The sequence below is a fragment of the Halichoerus grypus genome, chromosome 9 (assembly GCF_964656455.1).
Source record: "Halichoerus grypus chromosome 9, mHalGry1.hap1.1, whole genome shotgun sequence".
Taxonomy (NCBI): Eukaryota; Metazoa; Chordata; class Mammalia; order Carnivora; family Phocidae; genus Halichoerus; species Halichoerus grypus.
The window spans coordinates 102164822-102190535 of NC_135720.1; the positions used below are offsets into that span (position 1 = coordinate 102164822).

The 25714-nt window shown below is 44.3% G+C and overlaps 1 protein-coding gene across 1 annotated transcript in view; it reads left to right on the forward strand.

The window, feature by feature from the left end:
- Positions 1-25714, forward strand: part of TNFRSF21 (TNF receptor superfamily member 21) — a 66601-nt gene that overhangs the window by 19447 nt on the left and 21440 nt on the right. The window contains exons 2-4 of the mRNA XM_036110805.2: positions 1200-1848; positions 3383-3877; positions 25139-25404. Coding sequence (XP_035966698.1) covers positions 1200-1848; positions 3383-3877; positions 25139-25404 — 1410 coding nt within the window. The remainder of the gene's footprint in view (positions 1-1199; positions 1849-3382; positions 3878-25138; positions 25405-25714) is intronic.

Sequence of the window (25714 nt, forward strand, 5' to 3'; positions counted from 1 at the left end):
GTATCTGGTAATATGGGACGGCCACTATTTTCTTTACACATAACCGTTCTCCATTTTGTAGAAGGCTGTGGAAACTTCATCCTGGAGCCTCTCAATCTTCATTCATGCAGAAAAGCTCTCTCTCCGTATTCATTCTTAAACATTTTCCCACTGCTCCCCAAAAGGACCTCAGGATTTACTACCACAAATATAATTTCCTTTCTCCCAAGTTTCCAGTCTGGAAGGTAGTATAAAATCCTGTCTAGCTGGGTGAGGTTTCCGTCCTGTGAATTAAATTTACTTCTGTTGAGTCCCTGCTGGGCCCAGCTTTGTGCCTGGACTTCCTAGGTGTCTGCAGGTCCACGCTCCAGTGACCATGGCCTTTAGAGGCTGAGCGAACAGGATATACCTCGAAAAGCATCAACTCTGTTGTTTAAAGCAAATTAAGAATGCCAAGGGCCTGCCTCTGTTTTGCAAATAAAACAAAACCAAAACCAAAAGATGTTTGGCTTTTTGCATAGACAAAATCTTTGAAAAACCCCAGCATTATCAGTTAGCTCCATGTGGGTAATCTGGTGCTCTAGCAGAAGCAGCTTGAACACATTCCATCCTATTTCTCAGCTATGTCCTGGTACTAAGAAATGGCAACTTAACATTTGTGTCATGGGAAGGAAGACAGGCTATTCAGCAAGTTATGTTCTTCTTGCATTAGGATTTTTCACTTCTACACAGCATTTAAAAAAATTTTTTTTAAATTTGAGAAAAAAATTTTTTTTTAAGTAAGCTCTACGTCCAACATGGGGCTTGAATTCATGACCCTGAGATCAAGGATCACATGCTCTACCAACTGATCCAGCCAGGCACCTCTATATAGCATTTTGAAAATGAACAACAAAGTGCTTACATGTTCATATTCTCAATTGATTTTTATAATCGATTTGAGCTTCATTTGATAGACAGAAAAAAAGGAAGTTGAGGCAAAGGTCATGAAACAAAACCAAAGCTTTGTAGCTAGTAGGCCAGGCCCCAGGATGGAATCGGAGTCTTTCTTTCTTTCTACTGTGTCGCTCTAGTAGTGTTAAGAGGATGCAGTACTGGTCAGATCTTTAATGGGAATGATGGTGGTGGTGTTGGGATTGTTCCATCTTTTCTTCTCCTCTGTTCCTGTGTAACCCCTTCTTGGTTTTTGTTCCTTTTCCCTCCCCTTTTATTTCTTTCAGCTCGGATTCCTTAGCACCACCACTGCTCAGCCAGAACCGAAGGCCCCAAATCTCGTTGGCAAATACCGCCATGTTGACCGTGCCACCGGCCAGGTGCTAACCTGTGACAAGTGTCCGGCAGGAACCTATGTGTCTGAGCACTGTACCAACACGAGCCTGCGTGTCTGTAGCAGTTGCCCTGTGGGGACCTTTACCAGGCATGAGAATGGCATAGAGAAATGCCATGACTGTAGTCAGCCATGCCCATGGCCAATGGTTGAGAAATTACCTTGTGCTGCCTTGACTGACCGAGAATGTGCTTGCCCACCTGGCATGTTCCAGTTTAATGGTACCTGCGCCCCCCATACGGTGTGTCCCGTGGGTTGGGGTGTGCGGAAGAAAGGGACAGAGACCGAGGATGTGCGGTGTAAGCAGTGTGCTCGCGGTACCTTCTCTGATGTGCCTTCTAGTGTGATGAAATGCAAAGCATACACAGACTGTCTGAGTCAGAACCTGGTGGTGATCAAGCCGGGGACCAAGGAAGCAGACAATGTCTGTGGCACACTTCCGTCCTCCAGCACGACCTCACCTGCCCCTGGCACAGCCATCTTTTCACACCCGGAGCACATGGAGTCCCATGAAGTCCCTTCCTCCACTTATGTTCCCAAAGGTAACTTAACCTCATGTGTTATTTATTTGAAAAAGTCTTTGAGCCCAGTGGAACTACCAAAAATGGGCTTGAACCAAGGATGTTTTCTCCATTTTGTATATTCCAAAGTCACCCCTTGAAGAAGGGGCCTCCATTTTTGTGGCTAGTTTAATCTATCTTCTCTGGATATATTAGAAACATTTAGACTCAGATTTTCCATTGGGGGGATCAAACATCTAAAAAACTAGGTCGCATCAAGCTTAAAAAGAAAGACTGAGAGAAATAAGGACAGTGCATGGCCTTATATAAGTCACTTCTTCAGGCCTTGGTTTCAAACTTGTCAAATACATGAGTGATTTAGATGTTCAAAGTTCCTTCCACATTCAAAGCTTTCCAACACGGAATCAATCCTGGATAGACACAGCCAGAAGGAAAGAAGGAAGGAAAAGAGGAGAAAATACCATGATCGCCTAGAAGGGAGGGATAAATATTGGAACCAAGGTGGGGCAAAAAAGGGGAAAGAAAGTTAGAACCTTTGGGAAATGGACAAGTTTGTAGCCTGTTGAGGATAACTGGCATTCCCATCTGGAAAATAGTAAGTTTAACTTTTTCAAACGATTTTAATTTTATTCCCTTCATCAAGTATCCTAGTTGTCCTCAGGATTTGGGGCCTCAGGCAGAATACAAAATTTATTCTTTATTTTCAGATCCTTTTTGATTAATTTTCTTGAGGTGATAGCCAACTTGAGTTGTGCTTTCTAATATACTCTTCATGTGTGATTATACTGGACCTTCATGATAACTCTATAAGGAGGGCCTTATGACCACCATTTTGAAATGAAGAAACAGGCTCAGAGAGCTCCAATGGCCTGTCCAGGTTTTCTCAGGGACTGATGCAATCCAGGTCCTGTCTCTTGGGACTTGAAATCCCTGGCTCTCACACTCCTTAGTGAAGACTGCTATGGAAGCTTCTTTGAAGGAAGTCCACTAAGCCGCCAGCCCAAAACTTATCTCTTAATAATAGATCCTGAGAAAGTCCTGCCTTGTTTTATTCACTGATTCGTCTCACCAAAGCTTTCACTGGTCAGATTTGGATTTGAGTTTGAGCTCTTCTCCCTATCTTAGTCGTATTCTCAATTTTACCATTGTATCTTGAAATGGCCAAAAGGTGGGAGAGGAGGAATAAAGGGATTAAATTTGAACTAGTTTTGTGAACAATCGACACAATTTTAAGAGTTGACTAGAACCCTGAACGTACTTGAGTCTGTTGTGTGTGTGAAGCATGGGGGAACCTGCTGTGAAGCTCAGATGTTGGATCCGTGAGGATGCTGTTGGTTTTGCCATGAGGAAGTGAGTTTAGCTGTGAAGTTTAGTTTTTACTTTCCACATAAAGGTGCTGTTAAGAGTCTTTACAAAAGTGTGCAGTGTAATTTATTCTTAAGCTCCAAAGTCCATCTCTTCTTTTATTATCTGGCCTGGCTTGGAGATGAGCAGGAAGAGGAGGAATATGCAGATCCCCAAATATAGAAAAGCTCTCCCCCCTCCTTTTTTCTAGGCATGAACTCAACAGAATCCAACTCTTCTGCCTCTGTTAGACCAAAGGTACCAAGTGGCATCCAGGAAGGGACAGTCCCTGACAACACAAGCTCAGCGAGGGGTGAGGAAGGCATGAACAAGACCCTCCCAAGCCTCCAGGTAGTCAACCACCAGCAAGGCCCCCACCACAGACACATCCTGAAGCTGCTGCCATCCATGGAGGCCACTGGGGGTGAGAAATCCAGCACACCCATCAAAGGCCTCAAGAGGGGTCACCCCCGACAGAACTTACACAAGCATTTTGACATCAATGAACATTTGCCCTGGATGATTGTGCTTTTCCTGCTGCTGGTGCTTGTGGTGATAGTGGTATGCAGTATCCGGAAAAGCTCAAGGACTCTGAAAAAGGGGCCCCGGCAGGATCCCAGCGCCATTGTGGAAAAGGCAGGGCTGAAGAAATCCATAACCCCAACCCAGAACCGGGAGAAGTGGATCTACTACTGCAATGGCCATGGTGAGCCTTCTTTTCTCCTTGCTCACATATCCCCCTGCCTTTCCTTTCTCAGTCCTCACTGCCTGAAAGAGGGGAAAATGTAAAGCTTCTAGAAGCTTGTGTCTACCAAGTGCCATTTGGTCTAGTTGTGTTATGAAAAATGAGGTGGTCAGCATTGGATCTAGTACGTTCAGAGAGAATCACCACTCTGCCCTTTTCTCCCCTGGCACATTTAAAGGAGAATGTTGACACATCAGAGACCTGAGAATGACCTTTAGGGACTTGTTCACCCATGTCATTTAACAAGCAAGGAGGTAGCATTCAGGGAGGTTTGGCTGTGTCCTTGACCCGGGCTGGTTGTTTGTGCAGGACAGACGGGACTGACTCTATGTCTCCTCTGACCATTGACTACTGAAAAATTAGAGGGCAAAAAAACCAACTTGTCTTAATTAAGTCTGCCTTTTTGAATCTGAACCTTGCTTATAGATTCCTATCACTTTCTCCCATGTGCTTTTCGGCTCCTTGTATTTTTAGGATCCCATTTCTATCAGGAGGATAGGAAGGTCTTTTAGATTTTAGGCACCCAAAGCTTAATATACCGGTTATCATCTGAGACTGGACCCTGTATCTTCTACCTAGCAGCCAGTGTGTGTTGATACAGGTTAGAATATTTCAGTTTTTCCTTTTCTGAAGACAAACAATAGCTTACAGAACTTGTCCCCGCAGTGAAATTTGGTCTGAAGACTGTAGTTTTTAGCTTGTGGCAGTAACTTCCCTTTCTTTAAATCCTCAATGAGATATCAGCCCAAAGTTTTGATAATCTCCTTCAGGTGTCTCCTTTTTAAAGATAAAGGCATAAGCCTAATTTTCTAAAAAAGTCATTTGACCTTTTTTTGCATTGAGTCTTAAAAATGTTTATACCCTTTGCCCCAATAACTTAATTTTTGCGAATCTGTCATAAAGGTATAAACCAGAAATACTTTTTTTAAAAAAGATTTAAGCACAAAGGTCTTAAACTTTTAACTCAGCATTATGTGTAATAAATAAGAATTGGAAATAATTAAAGGTCTAGTTTTAGGGAAATGAAAAAGTAAATTATGGCATATCCATATAGTGGAATACTGAGTTGACATTGAAGATTTAATGGAGTTTTTTTTTTTCCTTTTTACCCATGACATAGGAAAATATTAATACTAGGTTAAAGGAAATACAACAAAACCAAACCAGGCTACACACTTTATACAATATAATCCCAATTCTCAAAACTTTGGGAAAAGACTGAAGAGAAGTATGCCAAAATAAAAATAATGTTTCTTCCAGTTTGGCGGGATGTGGTGGAATTTATGTATGTTTCTTTTTCTTCTTTATTAATTTTCTGTTCTTTTCCCCAAATTTTCTATAGTAAGCACACGCAATTTTTATAATCAGATATTTAGAGAAAGTAAAAACAAAACAAAACAAAAAAACCCAAAACACCTCATTTTGCTTCCTTTTGCTAGTCTGTATGAACGACCAAACCAAGTGAAAATCAGACTGAAGCCAACATCCTACCTGGGATAGAGCTGGTATAGACCTGAATAAGACATCTCTTTGCTGGCAACCCAGCTGGGGAAGGAAGGCTCCAATTCTCCCCTCCTTTTTAATAAAACATATTTTTAATTGGACGTCATTTCAGACTTCAGAAAAATTTGCAATAGTACAAAGAATACCAATGTACCCGTGCCCAGGTTGAACTATTGTTGACTTTTGCCCTTTTGCTTTATTATTTGCTCTTTTTACATAAAAATACATGCAGACTTGATATTATGACATATGTATAATATAGACTAGTTTGTTACATATAATGTTATATGGTATGTATAATATAATGTTTTTTTTTAAAGATTTTATTTATTTATTTGAGAGAGAGCATGAGCGAAGGGAGGGGCAGAGGGAGAGGGAGAGGCAGACTCCCCACTGAGCAGGGAGCCCGATGCGGGGCTCGATCCCAGGACCCAGGGATCATGACCTGAGCCGAAGTCAGACGCTTAACTGACTGAGCTACCCGGGTGCCCCTAATGTTTTGTAATATACAATATATAGTTTATATATACAGACTGTCCCTGACTTAATGATAGTTCAACGTAAGATTTGTTAACATCACAATGATGCCAAAATGATATGCATTCAGTAGAAATCATACTTCAAATTATGAATTTTGATCTTTTCCTGGGCTCGTGATATGCAGTATGAGCCTCTTTCATGATGCTGGGCAACAGCAGCTCCCAATCAGCCACGTGATCACAAGGGTGAACAACCAGTACACTTATAACCATTATGTACCCGAATAACCGTTCTGTTTTTCACTTTCAGTAGAGCATTCAATAAATTGCATGAGATATCCAACCCTTTATTTTAAAATACGCTTTGTGTTAGATGATTTTGCCTGATGTAGGCTAATAGGAGTGTTCTGAGCATGGTTAAGGTAGGCTAGGCTAAGGTGTGATGTTTGGTAGATGAGGTGTATTTTTTTTTTAATTGAGAATAATGGGTTAGATGTATTACATGCATTTACGACTTACTCTATTAAATGATATTTTCAGCCTGCACTGGGTTTATCAGGGTGTTACCCATCATAAGTCACTATTGTACATAGGTACAGTAATTTTTCTAAATCATCTCATGGCACTTTATGCCTAGATACTTCAGTATGTATTTCCTAACAATAAGGACAGTCTCTTTTAAAAAAAAAAAAAGGTAATTTTCAACCTCAATCAGTTTAACATGGATACGATATTTTAATTCACTGTCCATATTCCAGTGTTGCCAGTTGACCCAGTAAAGCCCTTGATTGATAACATCCCTTCGTCCCCTGGTCTAGGATCAGCCTAGGATCAGATATTTCATTGAATTGCCCTTTAAGTGGCCAGTCAGAACACTCATTCTGATCTGTCTAATTAGGAGAAAATTAGCAGAGAACATCCTGCTGGATTTGTAAATATCTGGAACTGTCCTCCCACTTTATTAAAGAAGTGACTCCATTCCTCTAGTGGTTGCACTTATGGATTAGATCTCGGACAGCTGTATTTCTAAACGCTCTTTTGCAGCCTACTTGTCAGAATTCTTGAGAACACTGGGAGTTGTAGAAGTAAAACTGGGTCCAGCAGCAGAAAGCAGCCTAATGCGGTGAGTGACCTGAGACATTCTTATGGCCACTGTCACCTTGTAAACTTCTGTGCTGTGTCCTTGAAACAATATCCTGTTTCATAAAAAGAAGTGCCGAATCGAACAGAGCCTGGCCATGCCTCCTGCGATAGCAGTACCTGGGCAATATGCTTTTCCAGCTAAATCACAGTAGTCTCCTTCAGGTGTAACCACCTTTTCCCATAGTTTAACCTTTCCCCCAGGTTTTTGCGTTGCTATGTTTATATTGAAGGTGTTTTTTCTCCCCCCCCCCCCCCACTAAGGAAGGTCTCTTCTTTCCAAATTGCTATTCTCAAAGGTACAACCAGGTAAGATCCCATTACAAAGAGAGGTTCTGTTTCATAAAAACTGTCCCAGGGGCTCAGAGAAGCCCCTAGAAACACTACCTGTTTGATCTGATCGCAGTGAGTTCTGGGCAGCAGATGATCCTGTATAATAAGATCTTTCTGTGGTCCTCATCCATTTCCCACTGAATTGTTCATGAGGATGAGAGTGAGGGTACAATCACCTAGCTCTGGGGCGTGCTCTATAAGAGGTCGTGCAGGACCTCCCTTACCCCTGCCTACCTTTAGCAGATCTGGCCATGACCTTGATTGCCTTATAGACTGTCAGTGCTCTGAAGTTGGGCTATTGGTTCCCATCTTTGTCACCAACAAGAGCCTCTTCTCTATTAGGTCCCACTCACCCCTCTCTACCTACCATGGACTTAGGGTTTTTAAAGTTGAACTCTACAAAACTGCAATCCCACTTTCACGGAATGCTAGAGTTGGAAACACCAGATGAGACATTATGTGGCCAGGAGGATCGAAGAGCGGAGGTGCTGTGGTCCCTTGTATTCTTCCTTCGTTTCTGAAGTCATAGCAATGTTACGTCTGGTAGGTTGGGACTGTACTGTGGTTCCCTGTAATATGTCTCCTGCAGCAACAGAATTAGAAGTCCCTTCAGAATTTTTAGACACAAAAGTCTGTGTGAGAGTTTATTACCAGGTCTGAGTGTCATCAAGATGTAAGTCTATTGTTAATGCTCCATTTGCCATGTTTTTGTCACTTTTGAAAACCTTTAGTTCTTTCCGTAGTATAACCCCAACACAGTGAGGCAAGTGGTAGGTCCAAAATGGTCCATTTAAAGTTAAGAAGAGTGTGGGTTCACATTACTTGGGAGCTTACACGGGAAACAGTAGTTTTTGTTTTGTTTGTTTTGTCACAAAAGGCACAAAAGTAAAGATAGTGAAACTTGGTCTGTACCTAACTGGCCCTACGTTGCAAGGCGAGAGGCTCATATGATCTCAAAATAGTCGTGCCATTCACTTGCTGGTAACCATGGAAGGTCGAGAACTGTGGTCCAGTCCCCCTTGAGAACAGGGATGCTGAGGACGGCCATCAGCTGCTGCTCTCTCTTCACTGTTCCTTTATGGGCCATTTCTATTTACCTTCCCTTCCCTCCTCCCTCTTCTCTCTCCCTTCCCTACTTGTCTCTCTTTTCCTTCCTTTATTCCCCCTTCTCTTCAACTATTTGCAAAAGGTGTGAAGTTGGCTTCCCGGCCAACCTGTTGGCCTAGGGCTCTGGAGGGGAAGTTTTGAAAAGCAGGTCGAGGAGTAGAAATCCCCTGGAAAATGCTTGTACAGATGAGAGGAAATTCCTGAGAGGAGGGCCCTGCAAGGTGATAAAAGGAGCAAGAAATGGACAGTATTTCTCCCTGGTCATTTTTCCTTTTTCTCTGACTTCAGGCTCTGATGATAAAATGAGAGAAACAGGAATTGGATTTATCTTGTTTACACTGAGCTTAGTTCCTGATTAGCACATTCTTAGTCCCATGTCTTGGGGAGATAGTAAGCACTTGACAGGGGCAGCAATCCCTTCGGGGGTAGCTACTTCAAGCACATGACGTATAAGGACAATGGCATCTCCTTTCAATGGACCGCAGAAGCGATAATGCAGGCAGGTGGCATACTCTTTCTCAAGCAGACTGTTTTGTAACCCCAGTGGCAAAAGGGTAAAGGACTCATTCTGTAGAACTAGGTTCTAAGATGCTCTTTCTTAATTCCTGTAGCTCTTATTGTCTGTCACTAATTGCTTGTGTGTATGTGGTTTATCTCCCCACATTGCTTATAAGTCCTTCGAGAGCAGACTCTGGCTTTTATTTGTGTGACCCCATGCCTGGTCAATAGCACGGGGTCCTGGGAGGGGTGGTCTGGAGCCTGGCTGGCCCGTACGGTAGCCACCCGCGCTATGTAATTTAAAGGTAAAATGAGCTAAAATAAAAAATTCAGTACCTCAGTTGTACCAGCCACAGTTCAAAGGCCCGACAGCCACACGTGGCTACTAATTGCCATATTGGACAGGACGGATAGAAAACATTTCCATCATAGAAAGTTCTAGATAACACTAGTAGAGAGCAACCATGAACTAATTCATCTACTTAATCCTTTTCGAGGTTGGATTGTTTTCAACCCACTAAATATTGGATTTTTTTTTCCTTTTGACTTATAATAGTATTTGGTGTTAGGGATTAAGGTGGGTTCTTGACACGACATTGCCATAGATACCAAGAATTCTTATTCAGAGCTAAAGGACGCTTCCATGACAGCAGTGCTTTAAAATATGCAAAAAACAGCTACAAAAAACTGCTGATATTCCTCCATCTGATTTGCTTCTTCAGAATGGAACGCTTTGGCCCACGGACACTGGGGAGCTGGGTGATGTGAAGAGAGAGAAAACCGCTAACTTGTGAACGCTTCAATGCTTGTGTTTAAGCAGAACGGAAATGGCTTAGTCTGGTGGGGGGCCTTAAGCAGAGAAGCCTATGGGAGTCCTGTGGTTGGGGCAGAGGCGAGAGCAGCAGAGGTGGTGAAGACAAGGAGGCTTTGGGAGGAAAGCAGTATCACAAACTAGAAATGACATCCATAAAGCTGGGTTCTCAAATTCTAGATTTTCCATTCCCTGTCCATTTCAGTGAAGACCTTTTACTTCTCTGAGCCTCTGTTTATAAGGTTAGAAAAAAGGTGTTATCATATGTGCTTAAGAGCAAAGACTCTGGAATCTGGTTCCACTTACTAGCTATGTGATCAAGGTCCAATTGGTTAACCACTCGGTGTGGTATGTTGCTGGCCACCCAGCCAGTGGTCTGCAAAGTGCTAGTAGTGATGAGGGTGGTGATGATGGTGGAGATGACTCATCATCACCTCCGTCCTCTCTGGTAATCTCTCAGTTTCCTGATTCACTCACAGAAAGAATGACCCTGAAAAAGGCCAAAGTAGTTCTCCTTTATAATGCATGCAGCTGCACTTAAGGAAGCAGTCTGGTTCTTCTTGGAGAGCTTCTTGAGTTCCAGCCACTAGTGTTCCGCCTTATATTTAGCAGTAACTGTTGCCCAGTCTGTGGACTGCTGAAGGGATGAGTCATAAAACAGGACCGTCAGATACATGTGGGAGTGAGGAAAAGGTGGCAGTTACCCTGGAATTTGCTTACAAATTGCTCCATCCTTCCTCCGTCTCCTCCTGAAAAATACTAGTTTTTACCTCAAGACCTCAGCCATTCACTTGCTACAATTTGTCTGTCAAGCGAACCAGAGCCATAGAGGGAGACAGAGTAGCTTGGGGTGCAATGTGCTCGCCTACCTTTCATCTGTTTGCTTGGGGAACCGATATACTTTGAGTGGAGAGAGGGGCCAAGAGGGACAGTAGACAGACGTCACCAGCTGTAGACTCCAGCGCACCCCAGCTGTCCTCAGAGAGAACCCCAGAGAATGAATGGTTGTGAATACCTTCTTAATTCAGTGCCCAAATAGTGCTGTGGAGGAGAGTTGGAAGGAGGCACGCTGGACTGCTACACAGGGTAAGGATATCCCAAATGCAGTCCTTTTAACAAGTATGAGCTGGTTGAGCCGAGTCATGGGTTTATTCTTCAGAGTCTGGGTTGCAGCCCACAGGCGGAGCCGTGGTGGCAGAAATGACTTTGGCTTATGAGACCTGAAGTCCGGATCTGGTTCTTCTCCTAAAAGGCTGCTCCGTCTCTTCCTGAAAAATACTAGTTTTTACCTCTCTTTGAATCTAGCTCTCTTTGAATCTCAACTTTGTTTGTAAAATGAGGAAACTTGAACCCCTCACCACAGGGACACCCGATTTCGATCTATGTGACCATTTTGCTGTAACCGAGCATATTGCCACCCTGCTGATGCCTGTCCCGGGAAACACTGCCCTGATTGATCCTGCGGGGTGCTGGCGGGTGGAGTACAGGGGCTGCCGGGCAGAGATAAGAGGCCAGGCTTCACCCCACACAGATGCCGAGGAAGGACTGTGTGCTCGCTGCCACACGGCAGAGTTTTCCCTCGTGCTTCCAGTAGAGTAAGGTCAGGGCAGTGAGAATTTCCACTTAAGTGAGGACACCGGGGGGTGGGGTGGGGGGAGGCCCAGGAGAACGTGCAGTAACTGCGCGTGCTTTTAGGGAGAGTGTGAGACATTTCGGTGGCATGGTAGCGACTGAGCAGCTATTAGAGAACTGCTTTTAGGTCTTTCAGTCCCTTCAAGTGTGTCACCTCGATTGCAGTGGAGAAGCCGTGTCCAAGGCGCTCATGCATTTCTGAATTTTTATGCTGAGGGAGACCTTGGTCTCCTCCTACGGGCCAGGGAACCCCAGCCACAACAGAGTTCCTGAGAACAGCTTTGCACTTGGTAAATGCTTTCCTGCTTTGGACAAGTTACTCCACTCGTACGGGCTGGCAGGAGGCCAGCAGCTCATATCCACCTGTCAAGGGTGGGCAGCTCCTAGGATACATGTGTTTAGGCTGTACCTTCCTCTCAGTCTAACTATCAGTAAAGAAGTTCAGACTTTTGCTATACTGAAACCCTCTTTAACTTTCATGTATTCTTATTACCTCATTAGTGTGAGCGTTACTGTCCCCTATAAAGAAGTTCTTAGGGGCACCTGGGTGGCTCAGTTGGTTAAGCGTCTGCCATTGGCTCAGGTCATGATCCTGGGGTCTTGGGATCGAGTCCCGCATCAGGCTCCCTGCTCAGCGGGGAGCCTGCTTCTCCCTCTCCCTCTGCCTGCTGCTCCCTCTGCTTGTGCTCTCTCTCTCTCTGTGTCAAATAAATAATTTTTTTTTTTAAAAAGAAGTTCTTAAATTACACATTTACCACAGATCATGTATCTTTGTAATTCGTTGGGACTTTGTGCTTGAATTTTTATAAGATAATCTAACAGTAATCCTTGAAGGTGGGGGAAAAATGTTTCCTAAGAGCGGAAGGCTGGGGTTACAGAAAGAATTTATTTCACTGTCCACAGGATTTGTCTTTAGCCAGGACAGCCATGAATTTCTTCAGGGAAAAATGCTATGAGGGATATCAGGTTGGAGAGGAGCTATTCTCCCTTTTAGTTACACGTTTCTCCCTCTCTTTTTGGTCTTTTGCTGTATTATCTCCTGTTTGAGAGTTGTTGTCCAGATGTTGAATTATTTTCCTAAAGAGAAACTCAGTGGTCAATCTGCCTGATTCTTTGGCTGAAGTAGGGGACTATAGGATCTGAAGTAAACTTTTCCTGTTTGTAGCCAGGTTCACCTTTAAGGAATCCCAAGGCAAAAAAAAAAAAAAAAAAAATTATTATTATTATTATTATTAAACTGCTTAACTTGTTATTTTTCATTTAATTATATGTATGTGAACACGAAATTCAAGGTACTGTCCTAGGACTAGGCTTTAGTGACATAAAGGGTATTTGTTTTAGGTTTCTTTGGAGAGAGCTTCAAGTTGGAGAGCAAGTTGGAGATCATGGAGAATTGTGTGTGTGTGTGTGTTTTGTGTGTGTTTGTGTCTAATCCATCATTTTACAGAAGCTGAAACTGAGTCCCAGGGAAGAACAGTGCCTTGCCCAAGGTTATGTGGCCAGTAGGGTGAGAGAAGAGACTAGGGCTGAGTCTCCTGACTCCTGGGACAGTGCTGTTTATATTTCACATTGCCTCTCCACTCAGGGGACTACAGGGTACTGCTCAGAACCAGAGGCTGTCGTGGTTTGGAAGCTATTACTCCAGTTTCTTGAATGACAAAATGGAGAGGCTGTTCACCTGTGAGGCTACTGAAGGCTGCGGCTGGGGGTGCAAAAGAACTTAGCCCTTTGGCCTCAGGGATTCAGGAGTGGATGAGGGAGAAAGAGATGAAGGCGTGTTTCGGAGGGGAACATCCTCTGGTTTGTTTCTCCCTGGATTGGCTTCATGGGAGTGGTGATGGTCCATAGGTGGTCATTCAGTGTGGGGGGAGCGGAGGTGGCCAAGCATCTTCATTGGATGATTTCAGACTGGAGGAGGTGAAGGAGCTGATGGCTGGAGATGAATTAGATCTTGGCTGCAGGTGAAAGTAAAGAAATGCTTAAAACTCTCACCATCTACACGGAACCTTCCGACCTCGACCTTGAAGAGGCAAAATCATCCCCTCTTCATTTATCCTTTCTTTACACCCTCTTAGCCTGTCTCTCAGGCACTTGATCACCTTTCTGGTTGATCTGGACATTCTCTGACTTGAACTCAGTTTTACTTGAAGATGCCCTTGTCCAGGATTATTCTGTAAGCAAATTGCTCCAAGGTAACCTGTGTAAGGCCTTGCTATTGACACGCTGGTTTGGGGGGAGAGAGAGAAATAATACTTAATGGTTATTGAATGATTAGTGTGTGCCAGGCATTGTTCTATGGGATTTATAGGTACGTTCTTATTTAATTCCTAGAACAACCTTCTAATGTCAGGATCATGCCCATTTTACACATTAAGAACAGAGAGGCGCAGAAGGGTTACGTGACCCAACAAAGGTCACACCTCAAGCCCATGGTGAGCCAGGACTAGCATTCAGGCAGTCGGCCTTGGATTCTGAGCTGGGAACTAGTGTGCAACACCGCTGCTCACTCGTGTCTCTCCATTGTTTGGAAGAAGGGTGGAATGTGGGCAGACAGCTGAAACCTAGATTATCGCATATATATCGTTGTAACAGATTTCTCCTTTATTTCCATTTGTCTCCTTTTCTATGACACCGTGAAGGGGGGTAAGGGTTGGCGGAAGACATATTCAGAAGATTTACGTTCAAAGAAGCAAGCAAGACTCAGGAAAGATGGGGTTGGTAACACTGTGCTTAGTCCCAGGAGGCGGCATGGTGCTGTGAGGGATGAGGCGCCGACGGGTCGGACTGGCCTGGGTTTTGACTGTCAGCCCTTACTAGGCAACTGTGCCAAGCTACTGAACCTCTCCTCAGTTTTTCTATCTGGAATGTGGACATAACTCCCGTCTCATGGGGTTGTTTCTGAGGATCGAATGAGATCATATGTAATATTGATCAGGCTGTGAGCTCTGCTTCTTTTTCTTTCTCTCTTTCCTCACGGGAAGGTCAGGAAGTTGAGCTGTACTCAGCATTCGTGGAGAGCTGAGGTCAGGGCGGAGGGACAGTTGTATCCGATCTACACAAGTAGAACTCCATTAAGGGTGAGACTTAATGAGTCATAGGCGCCAGGAGAAATGGCTGCAGAGAAAACATCTATACGAGAACATTGGCCATAACATGCCTCAAGGCCTGATTGAGCAGTACAAAAACAGCTTAAAAGGAACTGATGGTGTGGCATATGGCTCTGGTTCTCAGCATTCTCGAGGGTGAGACAAAGGACTTCTGCTCACTCAGCCTGCTCCCGTGGTGTGAGGAGCACTTCTGAGGCGATAGTGTGGCCTGGGGCCATGGGAGGGGGGAGCACGCCATGCCCAGGGGCAGGTGCAGCGGGGCAGCGTTGGCTGTGAGGGAAGCTGTGCAAAGGGACGGAGCTTGTGGGGCCTGAGTGGTGCTCCCGGGTATGATGAAGGTCTTGGATTCAAGATCTCTAACGTCTTCCATTCTAAAATCCTATCCTTCAGTGTTGCAGAAACTGAATGGTGAGGTTAAACACAATCCACAACCAAACCGCTTCTGTATCTCAGGCTTGAAACCCCAAGATGAAGTTCAAGTGCAGACCAGCTGGCTTGGTGGTTGAACCTCTTATTTGCATTAACTTGATTGCATAACTTTATTTGTATAAGACTGATAGCCCAATCTGTATGTAAAACTTTTCTTTGGGGAAACAGTGCTGCTTCAGAACCGGGACATAATTTGCTTGTGTTCCTTTTTAAAAAATTCAGACCCAGTCCTTGAACCAAGCTGCATTTTAGGTGTGGAGAGTTTCTGGTAATATATTTTTTGTTTCTTCCGTCCTGTTCCCTATCCAGAACCCACTGCTCAAGCGAAGCAATACTTTACATCATCTCATGTTACCTAGCAAACACGCAAAACCTTTCCCTTCTCATCTGCCTTGTCTTTAGGTCTTAGTCAGGAGCAGCATTCTTGGTTCTGGGTCCTTATGAATCCCAACGATAGGCTTAGGAAATGTGTTTCCTTTCTTCCCAAATTGTGGTTCCTCCTTTAGGATGGGTCAGGTGTGGGAGAATTGGTCTTTGTGGGGGTTGTGAAGGAAACTCTTCTCTTGGATTCCCAGCTCTGCAGCCTTCCTCCTCTTTCCAGGGATGCAGTCCAGGTGGGATGGTATTTCTGGCATTAATCTTTCCTCAAGGTTGCAGTGACTGGTTAGGGGACAGAAGTTGAGTAACTGGAAGCTGTGCCCCATATGTATTTGAACAGTATCAGTATTCTCTTCCATCAGGTTTCAGGAATGACTTAAAACATTTCAACTGAATTATGAAAACTACTCTATGCAGCATTCAAAGAAGAACAAATGTGTGTTAGGAATTTGATAATAAGTACTTCTCCACTCTTTTTTTTTTTCCTAAAGTGACACTGTGGGGTGTTTCTTAGTATTGACATAGGCAAGATCACGACGTGATTCTGGGATGCAAAGAAGACCTGTTACACTGTGATTACGAAATCTGTTTTTCTAACCTTATAAGAGAGGTCTCTGCTGCCATTAAGTCTTGTTTACTTTTCTCCAACAAAGACTTATGCTGACCGAGCGCCATATCCTGCTCTAAGTATTTTCTAAATACTAACCTAATTTCCATAACCCTGGGACGTAGGCCACTATCATCACCACTTTGCAGATGGGGACACTGAGGCCGAGGGAGTAACTCACTCCAGGTCACACAGCTAGGAAGTGGCAAAGCCAGGTTTTAAACTTGGGCATCAGTCTGACTCTATACTGCCCCGTGATTCTTACAGTCTGGATTTCCCATGAATCACCTGAGGCTGGAAATGTCTAGGTTTCTATGGTTGATTTGTTTTTTTTTAGTCATGCTCCATTAAGAAAATGTTATTTCCCTTAGCAAAGCCCAGCTTGTTCTGAAGTAAAACAACTACAAAATTATCATCAGTAAGGAGTTGTCCTTTGTAGAAGTCACACTGGTTTCCTCCTTTTTGCCTTTTTTCTTCAATTGCTTGAAAGGGGAAAATTTGAAAGCCAGATACCCAATGGGCTCAAGGCTCCGAGGGTTCTTGGAAAAAATAAAGGCTGTGACCAGTAAGTCAGAGGTGCTTTGCTAATCGGAAGTCACGTCTGTTGAACTTGGGTTTTCTCAGCCCCAGACAGCGGACAGCTGCGAGCAGAGAAACATTCCTTTTTTGCCTGAAGCCTCCTTGACTAAAAATTCCAGACGGCCCAAATTTCCTATGGGAAGTAGACTGGAAGTGTAACCACCGGGAAGCTGGGCTGAAGGGAGCGGATTGTTTCACTGAAGAGGTTGCTGTGTCCTTTGCCCCGTCCCCGGGGCTGCCCTACTGCAGTGATTTTCCAGCGGCTGCAAGAGGCTTCCCCCTGCCCCAGAACCCCTCACCCTACTGCCTTCACCTTTGCATCCAGTGAGGCCACCTTCCAGCAGACCGCACCTTTCCGTTTAACCGCTGAGGATGTCTGGGGATTATACAGCGGGCGGAACTGTTGCAGGAGAAAAGCCTGTTATCACTGTAGCCTAAATAGCATTATCTCATGCCCAAAGAGGCCAGAGAGGGGCTTTGGCCCTGGGGTGTCACAGGTGGCTGTCCCCCCACCCCAGGCTCGCCCACTGATGACGTCTTCCTCTAGGCTTTAGGGTATAAAAGGTATTTATTTTTAAATGCGTATTTTATTTTGTAATTTACCTAACTAACAGCTTTTGAATTTAAGCTATTTGGGATATTGAAAGACAAATCAGCATTCTCCCCCCACGTAGGACTAAAATACAAAAGGAAACAAACAAACAAACAAAATCCTTAAAAATGAGTGCCCTTGAATCAACCTGGTCAGGTGTTATGTAAGCAGATTTTGCCGAGGAGGAGGAATTTCTAGATTTCTGTTGATCGTTCTTCAGGAGTAACTGGCTGTTAACATTGCAGGGTATGCACAGCATTTGACACATTGTGTGTTGATGGTATGTCGACTTTTAAAAAATAGGTGGGTTCAAGTTTACGTGTTTAAAAAATAGTGACTCTTACTATGTCTTACCAAATCTAAGACACCACTGATGGTGATATATCGTTTTCTTATATGCCACTAAGGAACAAAACCCACCGTCACCAATCTGTGAAAAGGCGTTGATTCAAATACGGGTTCAGATGTCTTAGAATCCGTGAACTATGGCAGTATCTTAGCCAATCTTGCGTCTTTTCCATAGGGTCTGACCACATGATTCTAACTGCACTGTTCAGTTTAGTTTCCTCTGCTCGACCTCTTGGCAGCATTGAACACTCTTGATTTCCTTCTCCGCGAAACACTTCCTTACCTTGGCCTCCAGGACACTGTTCTCTGCTGGTCCTCCTCCCACCTCTCTGGCTATTCCTTCTTCATCTCCTTGGCTGGTTCCTCCTCTTTCACTTGACCTGTGAACAGTGGACAGCCCCAGGGCTTTTCTCCCTGCACGTGCTCCCTCCTGTGGTGACCCAGACCTTTAAAGACCATCTATCTGCTGGTGATTCCCAAGTGCGTAGATCCAGCCTGGTTCTTGCACCTGAATGCAACATGCAAATACCCTCTCCCTTTGCGTGAACGACCCAGATGTCTAGATGCTCGACACCTAAGATGTCTAAACCAAATCCCAAAGCACACCCCCACGTCAGTCACCCATTGCAGAAAGAGCCCCCTCCAGCCTTCCAGTTGCTTAGGCCAGAACATTCGAGAGTGCCTCCTTCCCTTCTCTTGCACCCCGTAGTTAGCAAACCTGGTAGCAAATCCCATCAGCTCTTCCTTCAGAATATATACAGAAGTTGACCATTTCCTACTATGGCTCCTCTGGCCCAAATGAAGTCAGTCCCCTCCCTTGGATGATGGCTGTGGGTCTGACCGGTGGCTCCTCCTCTGCCTGTGACCTTTCCATGTATTCCTGACACAGCAGCCAGAATGATCCCCCCCAAATGGAAGTCACATAGTGCCATTCAAGATTGAGACACTGAGACTTTTTTAATAGTCTCCAGGGACTTTTTGTTGCATGCAGAGTAGCAGCCTCGAGACCCAGTGCAATCCGTACTCCCCATTTGTCTCTCAGCCTGTGACCCCCATCACCCTCCCCCTTTGCCTGCTGGCTTCTGCCACACCAGCCCCCCTGCTCCTCCTTGTGCATGCTAGCGCCCTTCTATCCCCCAGACGTGCTGTTCCTTCTGCCTAGGAGTCCATTCCCTCACATACCTGCATGACTTGCTATCTTACCTCCTTTAGGTCTTGATTCAAATGTTACCTCAGTGAGGCCGCCTTTTAGCTTTGAGGAAGAAGGCCCCATATCTAAAATGGCAGTCCTGCCCTCTCATCCCTGGTCCCTGCTTTATTTTTCTCTTCAGCAGGCCTCACTATCTATCACTAAATATTTTATTACTTCCCGTGTCCCCCAGGAGAATGCAGGCTTCACGAGGAAAGGCTTTGGTTTTGCTCTGTGTCCCACCATGCCCCCAGAGCCTAGGATGGTGCCAGGGGATGGAGTCCCTGCTCCATACATTTTTGTTGGATAAATAAATGAACAACTTCAGACACAGACTAAGACCAGGAGGAAGGAGGGATTTTTGGCTTTGTGCTTTTTGTTTTTCTCCATGGAATGAAATAAAAGGTTATTGGTTTTCCTTATCGCATCAGTGGCATCTGGTTTTTCCATCTGGAAAATTGTCTGTTTTGATAGAACTTGTCATTGGTAAACAGTCCATCATTAGCTTGATGAGACAGACCTTTGCACAGGTTTGTCAGTAGCTTAGGGAATTCATCTGAACTTACGATGATTGTCCATTGAACCTTCAATAAGATAGTGATTAATTCTGCTTTAGAAGTCATTTTTTGGGTTAAAATGAAGTCTAAGCAGTTCCTCTAACGTTTGTACTTCAACTAGGGAAGGGGTATTTTTAACTTGGGGCATTCTGAGCTCCCAAGCGCTGATAAAGCAGTTTCCTGTGTGATGGATTGGGAGTGATCCCTGTTGATAGCCCATTTTTAAATCATCCTATGATATACTAGTTACTACAAAACACATGCGCATGTTTCGGGTTTGTTGCTTTTAGAAGCACTTACTGTGTAATCAGGCCAGACAGACCTTGGTCTAGACAGCTGCTCTCTGCAGGGGCAGAACCCAGGAGACTTTTCTTCTGGTGCCTGACATGGGCATGGTGGACCACCCTGATGGGGAGGAGGGCACCGCCAGACGGAGAGGCTCCTGCACAAGAATGGGGTTCCTGTGCCAGGAAGCCCAGCTTCCACCCATCGGGGACCACATGAGATTGATCTGGCATGGCTTCACGAAAAGGGTGTGTTGGCATGTGGCCCCCCAGGTTCTCAATGGCTGCAGCCGTAGAGATTAATGAGATGATAAAAGGTGTGTGTAGGGGCAAGAGGGGAAGCTGACAAAAAAGGCTCTCATTCATTCATTCATTCGTTCATTCATCCATTCAAGATATTCATTGTATTCCTAGTATGTGCTAGGCTCTGGGAGGTGATGGAGATAATGACAGTCAAAGTTGACATGGGGCTTGGGCAGAAGGTGGTCAGAAAAGGCATCAGTGAGGACATGACCATTGTATAGGGAAGAACATCAATTCTAGGAAGGCTAAAGCCACAATTGTATTCAGATTTCGAACTTGACATACATTGCTCTGTACATACATTGGATGTGCTGCCGTTTAGAAGCCTGAGGTCACTGCATGTACTAATAAAGAGCAATGTCTGGGGGGCAGGAATTAGGGTGATGGTAGAAGGGAGAGAACCTTGAGCTCATTGTCTCCTGTTTTTTGTGTGCCTCACAGGAGACTGCTTTGTGTAGAGAAACCAGTATGGGGATAACTGTGGAGTCATCTGTCCTGGGAGGAGGTTGTGTATTCATTACCTCGATGGGAATTTTCTCATTATTTGTCCCTCTGTCTCTCTTTCTAGAAGAATAATGAGAACTGACATTACATTTCACAAGCATTGGGAGATGCTGTGGGAATACTTGAATCTTTTAAATGATGAGAATTTGGTACCATCATATGGTGGTACCATAAGTTTGGTACCAAAGTCTATAACCTGCTCATGTCTCCCATGAACCCATTCTGTGCGAAGCCGGGTGCAGAGCGTGAAACGGGGTGCTGTATTGTGCGTTACAAATGGCTTTTGTTTACTGGGGCTCCGTCATCACTGTCCTTCATCCCTCATCCAGCGAGGCTTTAATGTGGGTTCTTAAGGATGGCACTCATTTCAGGTGTTTATCTCTAAAAGGAAAGAGCTCTAATACCTTCTCTGATGATAAAGGTCAATTCAGGTTTTTATGAAAAGAGGTGGAACTCTTTTTTGCATACTGGAGCTGATATGGAGCTTAAAAAATTGAGCCTCAAATTAATGTTGTCACCCCGATAAGATCTTCAGGGTGGTGGTGCCCCTTTTGACATGTACTAGTAAGGTGCAGGAAAGCACAGGAAGCCAGGATTGTGGCGCTTGCCTTCATCATTCAGTACCTATAGTCTCCTGGCGCTAAAACCCATGTCTCTGCAAAACTCCCGCCACCTTTTAGGTCCATTGCCCTGATGACTTGTCGGTGCAGAGATGGTGGGGATGGAGGAAGCGAAACTGATGTGTGCTCAGACTCTTGGCTTGCTGGTTTTACTACGTGATGCCATAAATCGCCTACCCTATGAGAGGAGAGGTGGTGTTGTCCTTTTATTGATGTGGACACTGAAATCGTAGAGGTGCTCGTTTTTCAAAGTCACACAACTGACAAGTCATGGCATTTGAATCCATAGCTCGTGATGGCCAAGTTCATGATCTTTCCACTACCTGCCCCTTACAATTCAAAAGCTCTGTCCTGGGGCCAGGGCCACCTTCTCGCACACAGCTCCTGGCGAGAACAGCGTCTGGTGGATAAGGGCTTGCTTGACTCCTGTGACGATTTCTTTAGAAGCTTCATTCTCGGAGCTCTAGGACCTGACATTACAGGAAAAGCAAAGTTAAGCTCCATACCCCTGTCAGAACTTTGGTGGGTTGAGGGATGTGTTGTTTTCAACCTACGAAAAAAGAGACTTGGCATCACTTTCAGCTAAAAGGGTCAGATCAGTTCAACACATCTGTCTCCAGTCTCGATGAAAACTTGGAACTCTGATGGGACAGGGGACTGGGGCACTCTGTCAACCAGAGAGTTGGTCTCCATTTCCCTAACCCTTATGTCACATTCATAATTGGGGTGGGAATTTGCATCGTCTTGTGTGTGTGTGTGTGTGTGTGGAGGGGTGTTTAACAAAATGTTTTTCTAAATCTTTATTCCGTTTGGTAATTTAGGTATGATCCCTTAAAATTGCAACAGTTTCAAGGGTTGGTGAACTCTATAGCCATGGGCCATCTCATGTTGCAGGAGGAATTGCAAGAGACCTCCCTGTACTCAAAACCTAGTATGTTTACTGTTGGCCTTTACAGAAAAAGTTTGTTGACCCCTCTCTCTCCCCCGACCCCCAAGGGTACCATACCATAATTTTAAAGAAATTTTAAAGAAAAGAAATAAACTTTTTTGCCCCGGAGAAAACTTTACCAGCATCTGCTTGGTCAGTAATAACAGGTCAGGAAGAAAGCATACACATCATATCCAACCTCGAGTGCATTCATAATTCCAGCGTATAATAAAGCTCCTTACTATACCACGTTCCCTCCCTATGAACCGCAACAGAGGTACCATTAACTAGCTAGCTGACCTTGAACCAATAATAAAGTAATAAGATAAAAGGAAGACCCATTTCCCCAGCATCCAGTTTAGCAAATAGAACCTTGTGACTACCTTGGAAGTCCCTTCTGTTTCTTTACCCAGGAACCTCCACCTCCGGGCCCCAGCCCCCAGGTAACTCTCTTAATCTGGTTTAATTATCTTCCTGCTTTGCTCTGTAGTTGTATTCTTTTGTTTTGCCTAAAACTTTTTTCTGAACAAAGAACACTTTCAAAGTCCATCAAATTTTATGTTTCATTGGCATTACTTGATTTTCTTGGGGATAAATTCTTTCTGCATTAAAATTTTGTAAGGGTTCTCAGTCCAGCAAACCCAGGAACCCGCAGTGACTGCTCAGCAAATACTCTTGAAATACCCTGCAAGCTTTTCTTTCCCCTTTGGTGGGGTGGGGACAAGGTGCAGTGCGCTTAGGGGCCCCTCCCCTGCTGCGGGGTCGGGACCCCGCGCCATGTTGGAAGGCTGCTGTCACCAGCCATTCTCTCTGGCATCTTTAGATTTATCACCTGGGCCATGAGAGGGGGCTGTGCCCAAGAACACTGCTGACCCAGGGCAGCTCCCGCTGACTCCACGTTTTCCTAGGAAAAAAAGTGAGATGAGACCTGATTTGTGGGCCTTAAATTTAGCTTCCAGTCAATGTTGGTTGAAGGAAAATCTCATTGTGTCCATTCTTCGTGTTTTTCTTTTTTTTTCCTCATTTTTCTTTATTTTGTGGCTGAAAAGAAAGTATAAATACTGGGTTTTGGAAGAGGGAACTGTTGTTATGTTTGAGCCTTTTAAACTCTGTAATTACTCTATAAAGGCGTGTATTTGCATCAGAAATGCATTTAGTCTTAAGTTTTAGTGTTCAGTATATGGAACATTTATAATGATGGGGTACTTCCAAAAATAAATCAACTCTATAGAAAATGTTAATCAGCTCATCCCCAGGGACCATAGTGAGTATGTCTATTGTACAAATGAGGAAATGGACATGACAGTTAGTGGTTTGCCCAAAGCCACACTGTCATCGGCATTATGAAGATTTAAGCAAAGGTCCCATGTACAAGAAAATGCAGTCATGTTTTCATGTAAGGCACACTGTGGGCCTTCGTCAAATTAACCTAAATTAAGATTCAGGGACTAACGTGCCTTTTGGTATTTGGAGGAACCTACCACATCAATCACAAAGAGCTGGTTTGCTTCTTAACGTTACCTGCAGGGTTTTAAATAGGACATGGAATATTTTTTTTTTTTTTTTGCGTCTGTTGCTTGAAATCAAAAGCTCTGTATCTGGCTAAAACATTGCCCTGAAAATTGAAAAGCAGCTGGTTCAAGTGTATTTCACATTGCCAGGGAAAATCATGTGAAAAGTGCAGTCATGCCTCATTCTGTGGCATTCTACTCTTAGAGTCGACAAGAAAGCAGCCTTCTACTAGGAACTTACTTTTCAAAAGCCGTTTGTGGGTGGTTGATTCGGGATGCATATGCACTCTTGCAGATCAGCTGCCTCTACAGGCTGGCATGGCAGGGTAAGGATTTATGTCGAGGAAACACCAAGTCCTCCATTTTCAAAGAAACTTCTGGAATTAGTATTGTGCTTTTCTTAGGCAAAAATCGAGAGCTAATTTTATAGATATTTTCCCCAACAACTGATGGGAGCAAAAAAAAGATTGTTTTCCCCTGGTTAACCTCTAGTTAATTGAAAAATTCAATTCTCTGTAATAGGAAGCTTTTCTTTATTCTCTTTCCCTTTTTTTTCCTACTTCACTTGGAAACTTGACTCCTTTTTTTTTTTTTTTTAGTTGTTAGTGTTTTAAAGACATTGTTAACTATTATAACTCTGGTATCTGGTCATGTGGGTATGGCTTCATTCAAAGACATGGTATTGGCTGAGAGGACTCACCCCCCTGTGTGGTAAACTGCCGGATCCCATACCGTGAGGTTCTCTATGACCCCATGTAGCAGTTTGGACAAAGCCAGTGTATAAATACAGAGAGAAGGTGCTTTGAAGAGGAAGACGCCAGAGCGTGCTGCTCAGGGAAAGCCACACCTCACAGAGGGTTGGTGCCAAGGGCTCATCCTGAGCTTGCAGCTTTGAGATTTGACTTGGCATTTCACCCTGCTCTCCTCAGATCTGCATACTGCAGACCCACACCGACCCAGTTTACAAGTGACTGAGAAGCCAGAATGACAATAGAATACACTGTCCAGTGAGTTGGGTTCAGTTCCCACCCAGCTACCTTTGTGATATTGGGCAAATCACAATTTTCCTAGGTGTTATTGCCTTATCTGTGCAATTGGAATGTTAATGCTTTATAAAGATGTTCCAAGAGCCAACACCTTAACATAAAACCCCGGGAGACTATAGTGATTATTATTATACTGTCATTTTGGTTGTTGTCTCCATCATAACTGTACAGGTCAACTTACAAGACTGAATAATAGATCAGAAAATTGCTTGTTGAGCATAGGATTCGAGCACCAGGAACCAGAAGTCCTTCAGGAGTGCCTCCCTGGGGCTGGAATGGCTGGGCACACTGTCGGCTGACATAAAGGACACTATTGCTAGAATCTGAAGACCCTTTATCCAGACAGTGTTGGATCATCTCCATGGCAGTTTTAATCCATAGTTTACTTTTTTCTTAATTTCATGAAGTCACCACTTTTTTTGGTCTGGGGGCCTCTATTTGTTTACACTCGTTTCAAAACAGCTTTTTGAGGGGTAGTTATTGTCCTTCTAGGATTCGCTCCTTCTTCTCGCTCCACATTCAGGAAGTGAAATTTGCAGGAGGGCACCTAATTCGTCCCCAGGAGGGGCTGCAGATGCTGAGTGCTTAGAGAAGGCAGTCCATTCCTTTGACAGGTAACAATGGGAGAGCGTGATTCTTTTTTTAATTCATTAGAATAGAGTAGCCATATAGAAAGACCTTCCCTCCCATGCCAATCCCATGGATTTGTCTTTAATTTTATTTTCCCTATGGTTTAGGGATTGACATCCTGAAACTCGTCGCAGCCCAAGTTGGAAGCCAGTGGAAGGACATCTACCAGTTTCTGTGCAATGCCAGTGAGAGAGAAGTGGCTGCTTTCTCCAACGGGTACACGGCCGACCATGAGCGGGCCTACGCCGCTCTGCAGCACTGGACCATCCGGGGGCCCGAGGCCAGCCTCGCCCAGTTAATCAGCGCCCTGCGTCAGCACCGACGCAATGATGTCGTGGAGAAGATTCGGGGACTGATGGAAGATACGGCCCAGGTAATGTACCTGGGTTGTTGGTCTTTAAAACTAACCTTTTGCTCCCTGAACCAGGGATATATAATAAGGAAAAATACAGATGTTAGGTGTTTTGGTTAACACACATTCCCCTTCTAGGGCCGTGGTTCTCAGTGGTTGTCCATTACAATCATCTAGAAACTTTATTTTTTTTTTAACTTGTATTAGTTTAAAGATTTTACTTATTTATTTGAGAGAGAGAGAGAGAGAGGGTGCACAGGAGGTGGGAGGGGCAGAGAGAGAGAGGGAGAAGCAGATTTTCCTGATGTGGGGCTCGATCCCAGTTCCCTGG